At 51.8% G+C, this 11,170-nt stretch overlaps 3 protein-coding genes across 3 annotated transcripts; all 3 read left to right on the forward strand.

Annotated features, from left to right (window-relative positions):
* Positions 1-509: 509 nt before the first annotated feature.
* Positions 510-4,612, forward strand: N7496_002744 (uncharacterized protein; the record flags this gene model as incomplete). Its single annotated transcript, XM_056695675.1, has 3 exons — positions 510-517; positions 615-1,021; positions 1,086-4,612. The coding sequence occupies 3 exons, from the start codon at positions 510-512 to the stop codon at positions 4,610-4,612; spliced, it is 3,942 nt and encodes a 1,313-aa protein (XP_056557887.1).
* Positions 4,613-6,447: 1,835 nt separating this feature from the next.
* Positions 6,448-8,853, forward strand: N7496_002745 (putative glycerol-3-phosphate acyltransferase Sct1; the record flags this gene model as incomplete). Its single annotated transcript, XM_056695676.1, has 4 exons — positions 6,448-6,621; positions 6,680-7,274; positions 7,333-7,601; positions 7,669-8,853. 4 exons carry the CDS (start codon positions 6,448-6,450, stop codon positions 8,851-8,853), a joined length of 2,223 nt encoding a protein of 740 aa, XP_056557888.1.
* A 767-nt stretch (positions 8,854-9,620) lies between these two features.
* On the forward strand, positions 9,621-10,948 carry N7496_002746 (undecaprenyl diphosphate synthase family protein; the record flags this gene model as incomplete). Its single annotated transcript, XM_056695677.1, has 2 exons — positions 9,621-9,845; positions 9,947-10,948. The coding sequence occupies 2 exons, from the start codon at positions 9,621-9,623 to the stop codon at positions 10,946-10,948; spliced, it is 1,227 nt and encodes a 408-aa protein (XP_056557889.1).
* Positions 10,949-11,170: the final 222 nt, after the last annotated feature.

Below are 11,170 nucleotides of genomic sequence, written 5' to 3' on the forward strand. Positions count from 1 at the left end.
TTCCATTGTTAGGAGGTGCGAGCCCTGGTATTTGCGATCGCAATGCTAATTCGCTGATGGACCAGCCTGTGGATGCGGGGAGAGCGGGCTTGGCCTCTCAGCGGCGGCGATAAGCGCCCAGCACTGGGTCCGCGTGTGATGAGCACCTTCAAGCTGCATATTCTCTTCCCCGCTTGGGGTCCTTTCCCTCGGTCTTGGTCTCCTTCAGCAGGTCTGTTGTTCCAAATTTAGCTCTGCCTCCTCTCATGCGGGTGGACATCGTGCCGGTCGTCTGGGTCTACACTAATTGGCCCTTTGTCGCAAGGATGATTTCCTTGTGGTGCTGTCCCTGCTCTCCGCGCAACACGAGACGAGGGGTTGGATTGAGTTCTATTCTGCGCTTCTCTCGCCTTGAAGGCTCGATATTTCTTTTTTGTCGCTTCGGGTTCGCGATCGCATTTACTTGAGTCTACCAAGGAAGACCATGGATTCGGTCCGTGCTTTGTCCTGACGGAGTGCACAGGGCCAGTATGAATAGGTATGATATGCGCTTGAGCCCCATGATTTTCTGGATCTTTCCCCGTCAGCTCCTGGATTTAGACATTCATGAGAGACTGACGGCTTTATCTCTCTAGCTGGTTGTCTTCAAATCATGCAGCCGACGAGCAGCCGTTGAACTCCCAGTACTCCGGCTGGCCGTCGACTGTCAACACCAGCAATCAACCATCGTCGAATCGTCGAGAGCATGCAGTGCAGCCACCTCTGCTAACGACCGCGTTGAATGCCTCGCAGTTCCATCACCCGTCAACCCCGATATCCTCTACGTCGCTGTCGAGTCCATTCACCCACGGTCAATCTCCCTCCGTTTCGACGCCGTCCAACGGCAGATCGGCATCGTCCTCCTCCTCAATGGCGTCGAGGCAGTACAGCGTCCCCTATAATCCACAGGACTGGGGACCTGTAGGCGGAAATCATAGCCAGGCTGCATATTCCCAGCAAGCTACTGTTCATCATGCTGCGCCGCAGCAGCGACTCCATGCAGGTTGGTGGTTCTACTTGAAGAGATGTCGAGAAGCATCTTCCCATATTGACGGAATAATACATAGATGCTCCTATATCACCACCGCCTCCGCCATACTCACCTCCACATAATCAGACTTCGGCACCACGAGATTCTTACGGTCAGGCGAGCTCGAGTATGGCAGCAGCTCCTAACATCACACCGCCGCACCAGTCATACAGAACAAACGAGTATGACAACACTGCAGAATACCATCGGCGCTCTGTCCCTCGCCCGCGCCCTGTGTCTATGATATACGGCAATGATGTGGAGTTGCACCGGCAGTCATTACCCCCTCCACCACCCCCGCAAGGAAATTCAGGCTCCAGATCCAATTCTCAGAATCGAGTAAATGCATATCAAGGCTCGCCTTACAATCATGCCTCGACAAGTGCACAGTCTCGTTTGACGTTGACATCGTATGAGCAGCCTCTTCCATCACCAGCGTTGCAAAGCAATGGTATCGGATTATCAGCAGGGCAATTGGAAGCACCGCTGAGGCCGCCTGCATCCCGACGAGCTGCCTCTGCGGGCGCCATTGTGAGCAGTGCAAGCTCGTCAAGACCCTCGAGTCTATCACGGGGTCCATCCCCAGCGAATGGCTGGGAACCTGGTATGCCTCTTCCACCACCACCTCCCGGACCGCCACCTGCGGGGAGGTCGGTGAGTGTAAGTGGCTCATCAGAGTCATCCTCTGCAAGGACGACTCAGGGCCCAAGCCGAACGCGTGCTCGTCCACCACCATTGATGGGAACTGGGCTGGGTAGCATTCCACCAACACCGGCTGATTGGGTAGATGAAGAGTATATCAACCACCGACCGAGCAGGGATCGAGAACCGCTGCATATTGACACCAACAAGGCGATGACGACACCGAACCTGCCAGACACCCTAGATTCAAATGGCCAATTGCAACAGTCCCAGAGAACGCCTGGGAGTGGAGGTAGCGGTCTCTTCCGCAGCCCGGCTATTCGAGACCCTAGCGCCAAAGGTATTCGTGAGAGGAGAATCGAGCGACGGAATCGGCAAAGCCAACATTTTGAGGACATGAGTGCCGTCTCTTCTACCAGTGGGAATCCCTGGGCTGATGCGTTGGAGCATATCGTGCCATCCAATCTCGTTCTCCCCGAACCGAAAAATGGCCCAGAGCATACCCGTCAACCGTCCTCTACAAGATTTACTCCACAAAGCACGAGAAGCATTGGCTCAGATAGCCAGCACCCAACGTCTCGGTCAAGAGCGTCCTCCGGTGGCCTATTCTCTGATAGATCATCTTCTTACTCAACACCCAAGCCAGAACAGAGTCCCGCAGGGCCTTCAGCTGCGTTTGCGAATACACCACCCTTTTCGCCCAATGGAGAATCGTCGTCTCGTTATTATAAAGAAGATACTCAAGTGGTACCACCAAAGGCTCTACCAACGCCACCTCTCAATTCTGCCAAGGAACCCCAACCACGTTCGCGTGCTACGTCTAGGGGAACAGAGGAACGTCCGATTTCTCATATCTTGCACCTTCCTAATGACGGCATCCCCGGGATCAAGCCACTGTCACCACGCCGATTGCCTACACAGCAGACACTCCAACAAACGTCGCTAGAGTCACTCATCAAGCAGGACACTGAATTCATTCAGAGCTCAATACAGAGGCATAAGAAATTCATTGAAGAGGAAGCCTCCGCATTGAACGAGGCTGACGCCTTGAGAATCTTCAATGATTTTATAATCGCCGAGTCTCAAATACGCCGTCAGCGATACGCCAGTGTGTTTGATGCTGCCTCGACTCAGATTGAGGATGTGCGTCGCAAGCTTTTTGAAACACCTAAGAGTCAGCCTGCCGGGCCATCGAACAAGCCCGCGAAGCCGGCACCAACCCTGGAGATACCATCAAACCGGCCCAGTCGACCCGAATCCGCTTGGTGGAATAATTATCAGCCATGTCTGTCGCCGATTGCCAGTCTCGGCATGAGTAATGATGAGATGAGCTCCAGAGGCAGGGCACCCAGCCGATGGTGGGAATCCAAGACCGGCTCTAGCAGCGAGGGTGGTGAACGAAGGATCCAGCGATCTAAACGAGAGTCAAAATATATGGGATTACCCCGAGAGGCTATGCAGTGGGACCAAGAGCGGACACCTTCCAAGCCTGACGATGCGGGTGCGAATTATACAGGGCAGCAGGTACCTTACGGCCCGGACGAGTATCCACCAGAGAAAGTTGGCTGGCATGAAGAGACCACCGGTTACCCCGCCGCTGGGAGAAATGGAACTGCTCAGATGTTGGCTAGTCAAAGGCTAGATATTTCGCGACTCGTTACCATGCCTCCACCATATCCGCGCCATTATCCTGCCGTTAACAACAGCCATCCGGACCTCGTCTCTTACCGAACCACTGTTCGATCAATCACAGACCTGTCGGAGATCAAGGCTACACGAGAACGTTACAAAGCTGACATGGAAAGGATGACCCAAGAGTACAAAGATCAGGTGAAAGAAGGTCGTCGCCAATTCAAGGCGAACATCCAGAGCCAGATCCAGGAAGGTAGCCTCAGTTTCGCTGAAGCTGCCGAAGCAGAAGCCGCAATGCTGGTCGGTCAAAACAAGCACGAGCGGGATTTGGCAAAGCGGCAGCTGGACAGTTACCAAGAAACCGTGCTCAAGCCTATGAATACCATTCTCGCCGATAGGATCAGCAGAGCAACCACCTGCATCGACGAGTTGAGCAGTAGGCTCTTCGATGATGCTCAGCATGAGACGCCCGATCAAACACAGGAAGAAGGTGACGAGAAACCGGAGCTTTTGGAAAAGTTGACGCAACTGAAATGGCTCTTCGAAGCTCGCGAACAACTCCACCGGGAAACGTTTGACCTAGTCAGCGACCGCGACGAGAAATACAAATTCGTCGCTCTATTGCCGTATCAACAAGGCAAAAACGAAGAGAAGCTTCGCGAAACCCAAGCCTTTTTCTCGAAAGATGCTTTGGATCGACGCGTCCAGTACGAAACCTCGGCACTTACCCGTCTAGAATCTTTCCTAGACGTGATTGAGCAAAACGTCGTCCGCGGAGTCGAAGTCCAACTCTCCGCATTCTGGGACATCGCACCCTCCCTCCTGGCCCTAGTCCAACAAGTCCCCGAAAACCTTCGCGGCTTCCAAGTCCAAATCCCCGCAAACGAGTACGAAGAGAACCCAAGCTATCACGCCCATCCACTGCAGTACCTCTATTCACTGCTCTCGCACGCCGAAAAGTCCAGCTACCAGTACATCGAATCGCAGACTAATCTCCTCTGCCTGCTCCACGAAGTACGATCTGCGGTAATGCGGGCTAGTCGCAATCTCGCCGAGGCGGAACTGATCTGGCAGGGCGAGGCTGAGGAGAGTGTTCGTCGGGAGATGCAGGCTGCCAGGGCTGATGAGGAGCTTACGCTTACGACGGATCTTAAGGAGAAGGTTGCAACTGTTGAGGGTCAGTGGACTGAGGCTTTGGGGAGTCAGATCCAGGGGTTGCGGGAACGGGTTAAGGATCAGTTGTTGGTTGAAGATGGGTGGGAGGATTTGGAGCAGTTGGAGCAGGAATAGTATAGTATATATTTTGGAGGGTATTTTGGGAATGGTTTTTCTCCGTGATTTATTTCTTGATGACTTGTGATATCCCCATTCGTTCGCTTTAGATCGGGCTTGCACAGAATATTATCTCTTCAATATTGAGATTTTTTGCCTTGTTCTACTCCAATATTGGGCTTCAAGGTGAGAGTGTGTACATGCCATTTTTACCATAATTTGACACAGAGATAAAGCATTTACATTTCTTTCTTGGCGCTAAGAGCTATCAACTTGCAAAGTAGCCTCGCACTAACTATATAGCTTCTTCAACCGCTGTGCGAAAGAAAAAGACCTCTATAGCCCTCAATGCTGGATTGATGTGGGCGGTGTATCTATCGTCAGGGGTGTCTGGATATCCATCCATCGTAGTAGGTGGAAAAAAAGTGTAAATTAGCCTCTTTGGGGATGCACCGTATACCGCAATCTCCACGGTGTGCTTGTCCGTCATTCTTGTTGGTGAGAACTGTCTCCTCAACATGCAACTCCTCGGCTCTGGTCCCAGACGGATGTAAAGGTCAAGTTTTTCTTTTGAGGACTTTGCTAGGGATTGCCTTCGAAGACGCAAGAGTTGTAACTCCAGTCTTCCAGGACAGAGTGTCGTTGACAGATTGTGTCAGTATCTTGGCTCGGGACGTCAGAGTTAGTAATACAGAAGGTCAAGTAACTAGATGACTAGGACAAGGAAGAAGTTATAGGTCTAAACTAGGAAGTTATATAGGCTAATATTCGAAATATGGATGAGGGCTTTCAAGAACGGATAACGGAGTAGTTATCTCGGTAAAGAAGCTTTGATGCTTATAGAGAAATGGAAATACACTGAACCAATGAGCTTTTCAAAAGATATACAAGAAGTTATTCTGGAGGATTAATTCATTGTACATCTGTAGAGGACGAGTGTAGGTAGCCAGCGTATCACATTTGAACCTATGATAACTATAGAATTGAATATGACTTAATAGGAAATTTGAATAATATATAGTAGATTCAAGAGGTATATTCCAGGCCTAGGCTATAATGAATGACGATGATTTGACGAGGTTTATCTCCGCCCTATTAGAGGCAGATCCCCGCAGATGCACGCGGCTTGACGTTGACCTAACACTAAACACGGCGACCTTCCCAACAGAGTTGGGCTTGGACATGCATATGAATATGTTGGGCTCATCCCAGAGTCAACAAATATACTTCTTAGAAATGGGGATATGAGCGGCTATCGCTAGAAATCCCCCACTTCCACTTGGAAAGTATAATCTGGAAGGCCCAGACTTACGCAAAGGTTGTTGGGAGAGCTCCCCGCGCCGCGTAAAAAGCGCAGCACTATCATCTTGTCTGCTATGTTAGTGGTACCTAGTAGCAGCATCAAGAGTACTAGTAAATAGGCTGCAAATATTAGTCGTCAAAGTAATAGTCCCACAAAGCAAGTCGTTTGATTTGTACTACAGAATCTGGGGGTTCTAGAAGTGTCTGCCATCAGGCGACTCAAATCGCGCTAAAGTGGTCCCCCAAACTTTCCGGATTCAACCTCCCCCCTCCTTCTTCCCAGTTTTTGACTCGACTGAACTCGTCAAGCTCTTCCTAGGCCTGGAGTGATCTTGTTCGAGCTACAGAAATACAGAATACACCACTACGGTTGCTGCTAAACAAGGAACATAGCTCCGGACGACCCTGAAATTGCGGGTCCAAGCTCTCGCCGCTAACATTTGACGGGGCCGCAACCCTTCTTCATGTGAACTCTGCGACACGACCTTTTTGCTCCACTGATCGCATCCACAGAGTCTCTCTGATTTACCACTCGGGGCAACGCCGCCACCATGGGGAAGAAACAGCAGTATATCCCACCCCTAATCGGGTGGCTATACGATCTGGTCCTGTGGACGTTCTCCGTTCTCATCGACCTCTTCTTCCGCGAGGTGCACCCGCGTGGATCTTGGAAGATCCCTCGTCGAGGTCCTATTATCATTGTCGCTGCCCCTCATGCGAACCAGGTACGTGAATCTCATACTATAATTGTCATACCCGCGCTAACCCGGTCCTCTCCGGTAGTTTGTCGATTCCCTCGTCCTCATGCGCGTCATTCGCAGCGAAGCCCATCGTCGGATCTCATGGCTCATTGCGGAAAAGTCATTCCGGCGCAAGTTTATCGGTCTGCTGGCTAGGGGTATTGGAACATTGCCCGTGGCGCGCGCTATGGATAACTTGAAGCCGGGAACTGGCACCGTGTATCTTCCGGATCCCGTCAACGAACCCACCCTCCTGCGTGGCGTGGGTACCAACTTTGAAGGTGCTGGATTTGAGGCGGAGGGCACAATTGCACTACCCACGGTCAATGGAACGTCGCACAGTACGGCTATTGCGGAAATTCGAGGCCCTGAGGAGCTGGTCCTCAAGAAGCCTTTCAAGCACAGAGATGCCCTGTTCCAACTGACGGGCAGGAAGGATATTGATGATGATGGCAAGTTTACTGGTGATGCTGCGGACAAGAACCCGGAGTTCAAGGGTACAAAGTTCAAGGTTGCGCCGCATGTGGATCAGACGGCAGTCTACGAGGCTGTGTTTGCGAGATTGAATGCTGGTGGTTGTGTGGGTATCTTCCCCGAGGGTGGTAGTCATGACCGCCCATCTCTGCTTCCTCTCAAAGGTATGTTGCTTGTCCTTTTTCCTTATGTGGCTGTACACCGGGACTGATTGTATGATAGCTGGTGTGGCTCTGATGGCCTTGGGTACTCTTGCGGACAACCCGGACTGTGGCTTGAAGATTGTACCCTGTGGCATGAACTATTTCCATGCTCACAAGTTCCGATCTCGTGCTGTTATTGAATTTGGTAACCCCATTGAAGTCCCGAAGGAGTTGGTAGAGCAATTCAAGCAGGGAGAACGGCGTGAGTCTGTTGGTGCCCTGCTGGATATTATCTACCAAAGTCTCGTTGCGGTCACTGTGACTAGCCCTGATTATGAGACTCTCATGGTAAGACTACCCAGCAAGTCTTGATTATTACTCATTTCCAATGGAGACTGGTGCTAACGAATCCCAGGTCATCCAAGCTGCTCGCCGCCTGTACAACACCAAAGGAAAGAAGCTTCCCCTGCCGATGGTCGTGGAGCTCAACCGCCGTCTCGTGAAAGGATATGCACACTTTAAGGATGACCCGCGCATTGTGCATCTTCGGAACTCGATTGCAAGCTATAACAACCAGCTTCGTATCCTCGGTATCCGGGATCACCAAGTGGCCTACGCGAAATTCTCGATCCTGCAAGTTATTGCTACGCTGATCTACCGCCTGGGCAAACTGGCTCTCCTCACCATTGGAACTCTTCCTGGTCTACTCCTCTTCACTCCAGTCTTCATTGCAACCAAATATCTGTCCATGAAGAAATCAAAGGAAGCGTTGGCAGCGTCGACCGTCAAGTTGCAGGGTCGTGATGTGATGGCTACTTGGAAGTTGCTCATTGCCCTTGCATTTGCTCCGGCTGTCTACGCAACTTACACCGCTACATTTACCTACTGGACGTATCGGAACCGCATCCAGGGCCTCGTGCCGGAATGGGTGCCACTTTGGTTGATCGTGATAATTGGCATGGTGGGCTTCCCGACCATCAGCTTTGCCGCCCTCCGTATCGGCGAAGTAGGAATGGACATTGTCAAATCCCTTCGACCACTAGTACTGTCCCTGAATCCGTCGTCGGCCAACTCGCTGGTCGGATTGCGTGAAAAGCGCGCGATGCTTGCCCAGCAGGTCACTGAGGCGATCAACACCATGGGCCCCGAGCTCTTCCCCGACTTCGACGCCGCCCGGATTGTCACCGGTCCCTTCCGCGAGGTCAGCGAAGAATCTGCCGCTGTGCGTGAAACACATGAGCTCAAACACGCGCGCGAGCCCGAGACGGGCGAGGGCTGGACTTCATCAGAGCCTCTGCCACGCAACGAGTCGTTCCACAACTTGGCCAACATTGGCTTCTTCTCTACCCGACCTCCTAGCCGGAACCGTAGCCGCAGCAGCTCGGCTGGGCCACGGCCAGGCTCGCGGCACGGGATGAAGCCGCTGAGCCCTATGACCGTCCAGAAGGATACGCTGGAGGACGTTAGTTCGCGGATCCGGGATGCGATGAGAGAGCGGGGCGAGCGACGTCGACGACGAAGTGAGGATGGTAGCTGGGACATGGCCAGCTCAGGGACAAGGACACCGTCTAGTGGAGACGAGTTGAGGAAGGATCTTTGATCTTTGATGACCTATTATGATGGCCGTGTTCGGCATCTCGAAACGATTTCTTGTAATCATTTGTTGCATTTATATAACCCGGAATGCGAGATATCCCCTGTGTTTTGTTGGAAAATATTTACTCAAGAATGCTCATATGTATGGACTTTGCAGTTCGATCCTTGGCTGTTGGAGGTGTAGTATATCGTATATCCGATCTATAGTAGAACACGGGACAGCCTTGCGGTATCCTCAACAAACGCCGAGGCAAGCGGCAGTAGCCCTGAATGTGAAACCGAGAATGGATGCTCAGTGCTCACCTCGGACCGCACAGTTTCTGGACTGATCTTGGGGCACAGTGCAGGCGGGGTCATAGATTAGCCAATTGTTGAGACTGTTGTCGTTGGCTGCGCTTGGCGGATACGAAGCCCGCCAGTCTCGCCACCAGAACTAAAAGAAACAGGGAGTCGTTGCAATGTAGCCTAGCATTGCCTCCCTACGTAATTTTTTTTTAACTTCTTGACATCCCCATGACATACTCTGCATAGCATAATTGGCTTATTTTCTTTTTATTGTATATTTCTATTTCCAGCACTACTGTTTAGAAGGTGGCTCATCAAAATATCTGACCACGTCGCCCGTTAACGACGGCCTCGAACACGAAAAGAACCGCCCCCGTTCCGCCTCAACTTCTTCCTTCTCCATCCGCGCATTCTTTCGCTCTCCTCCAGCGACCTTCCTCTCTTTACCTATTTTCTTCGCTCGAGCTTCGTCCTCTATCTCTCACCATGGCCGGCTCAATGCATCTGTCGCGCCTCCGGAGGTGGTTCCTTGCCTCGCCGCCGATCGAGTTTGCCATCACCAACCTTAAGGAGCTACTGGTGGGCGCACTCCGCCAGGGGCCGATCCCGCAACATGTCGCCTTTGTGATGGATGGAAACCGCCGGTTTGCGAGGTCACATGGAATTGAGACTGTGGAGGGTCACAATCTGGGATTTGAGGCACTGGCTAGGGTACGTCGTTCTCCTGTTCGATTGAACCGAATGCTCCGGACAGCCAAGCTTGCGGAGTTGGTGAATTGTACTCGATATTGACCTCGCGGTTTTTAATATAGATCCTTGAAGTCTGTTATAAAAGTGGCGTCAAAGTGGTCACCATCTACGCGTTCAGTATCGAGAACTTCAAGCGCTCCAAATTCGAGGTCGATGCGCTCATGGACATGGCCAAGGTGAAGCTGTCCCAGATGGCGCAGCACGGAGACCTGTTGGATAGATATGGTGCGAAAGTGCGCGTGCTTGGCCGTCTCGACCTGCTCAAGCCCGACGTTCTCGCTGCGGTCAACAAGGCTGTCGATTTGACCAGCCGCAATGGTGACCGCGTGTTGAACATTTGCTTCCCCTATACCTCCCGCGACGAGATTACGACTGCGATCCGCGATACGGTGGAGGATTACAGCACACCTCTCCGCCCTGCTCTCTCCGCGAACGGCCCTGCTCGCACGCCCTTCTCCGAATCTCATATCGCGCATAACATTCGGGCACAGACGCTTGGGTCGTCAAAACCTCAAGATACACACAGCGACTCCGAGTACTCGTCGGCGGAGTCTTCTGCACAGGAGGATGATCCTGCCTTGCGCAATGATCGTGCTAGTCGAGTCTATGAGTCCGGTTCGTCCTTTTCGTCTTCTACAACTCTCCATCTCGGCCCACAAGACGGCCATCACAATAAGGGCGCGGCTGCGGAGAATACATCGGATGGTGACAGTCCCATGTACATGTCCCCCGAAACTATTTCGCGCCAAATCCTCACCGATCACATGTTGACCAAGGGCACGCCGCCTTTGGATATGCTGGTACGAACCTCTGGCGTCGAACGACTGAGTGATTTCATGCTCTGGCAATGCCATGAAAACACGGAAATTGTCTTCCTGGATGTTCTGTGGCCGGAGTTCGACCTTTGGCACTTCTTGCCCGTTCTGCTGGGATGGCAACGACGAATCTCCAAGTCTCGCAAGAACCCCAATGCCGAAGGCAACTTTGCCGGTGATACTCCGGAGACTAGCGAGGAGGATGTGGATAACATGGTATTGCGACAAAGCAAGGTCAAAGCGATATAGATCATTCTCTTCTTCTGTGTATTCTGTCCTAATATCTTTGTTTTCATTTCTCTCAGCATTCAGCGGAGTTTGGAGTTATGGACAACCCCGACTGACCATTCTGTTTTATACATATACCAATAGCATTAGCAGCATTGTCCACAGATGTGCATACATGCCTACTCTCTGCATCGTTCAAATATCATGCTCAATCCTTCTCTACTTCCATATACTTCTCATATT

Source organism: Penicillium cataractarum (genome assembly GCF_028827025.1).
Source record: "Penicillium cataractarum strain IBT 29864 chromosome Unknown utg000002l, whole genome shotgun sequence".
Lineage (NCBI taxonomy): Eukaryota > Fungi > Ascomycota > Eurotiomycetes > Eurotiales > Aspergillaceae > Penicillium > Penicillium cataractarum.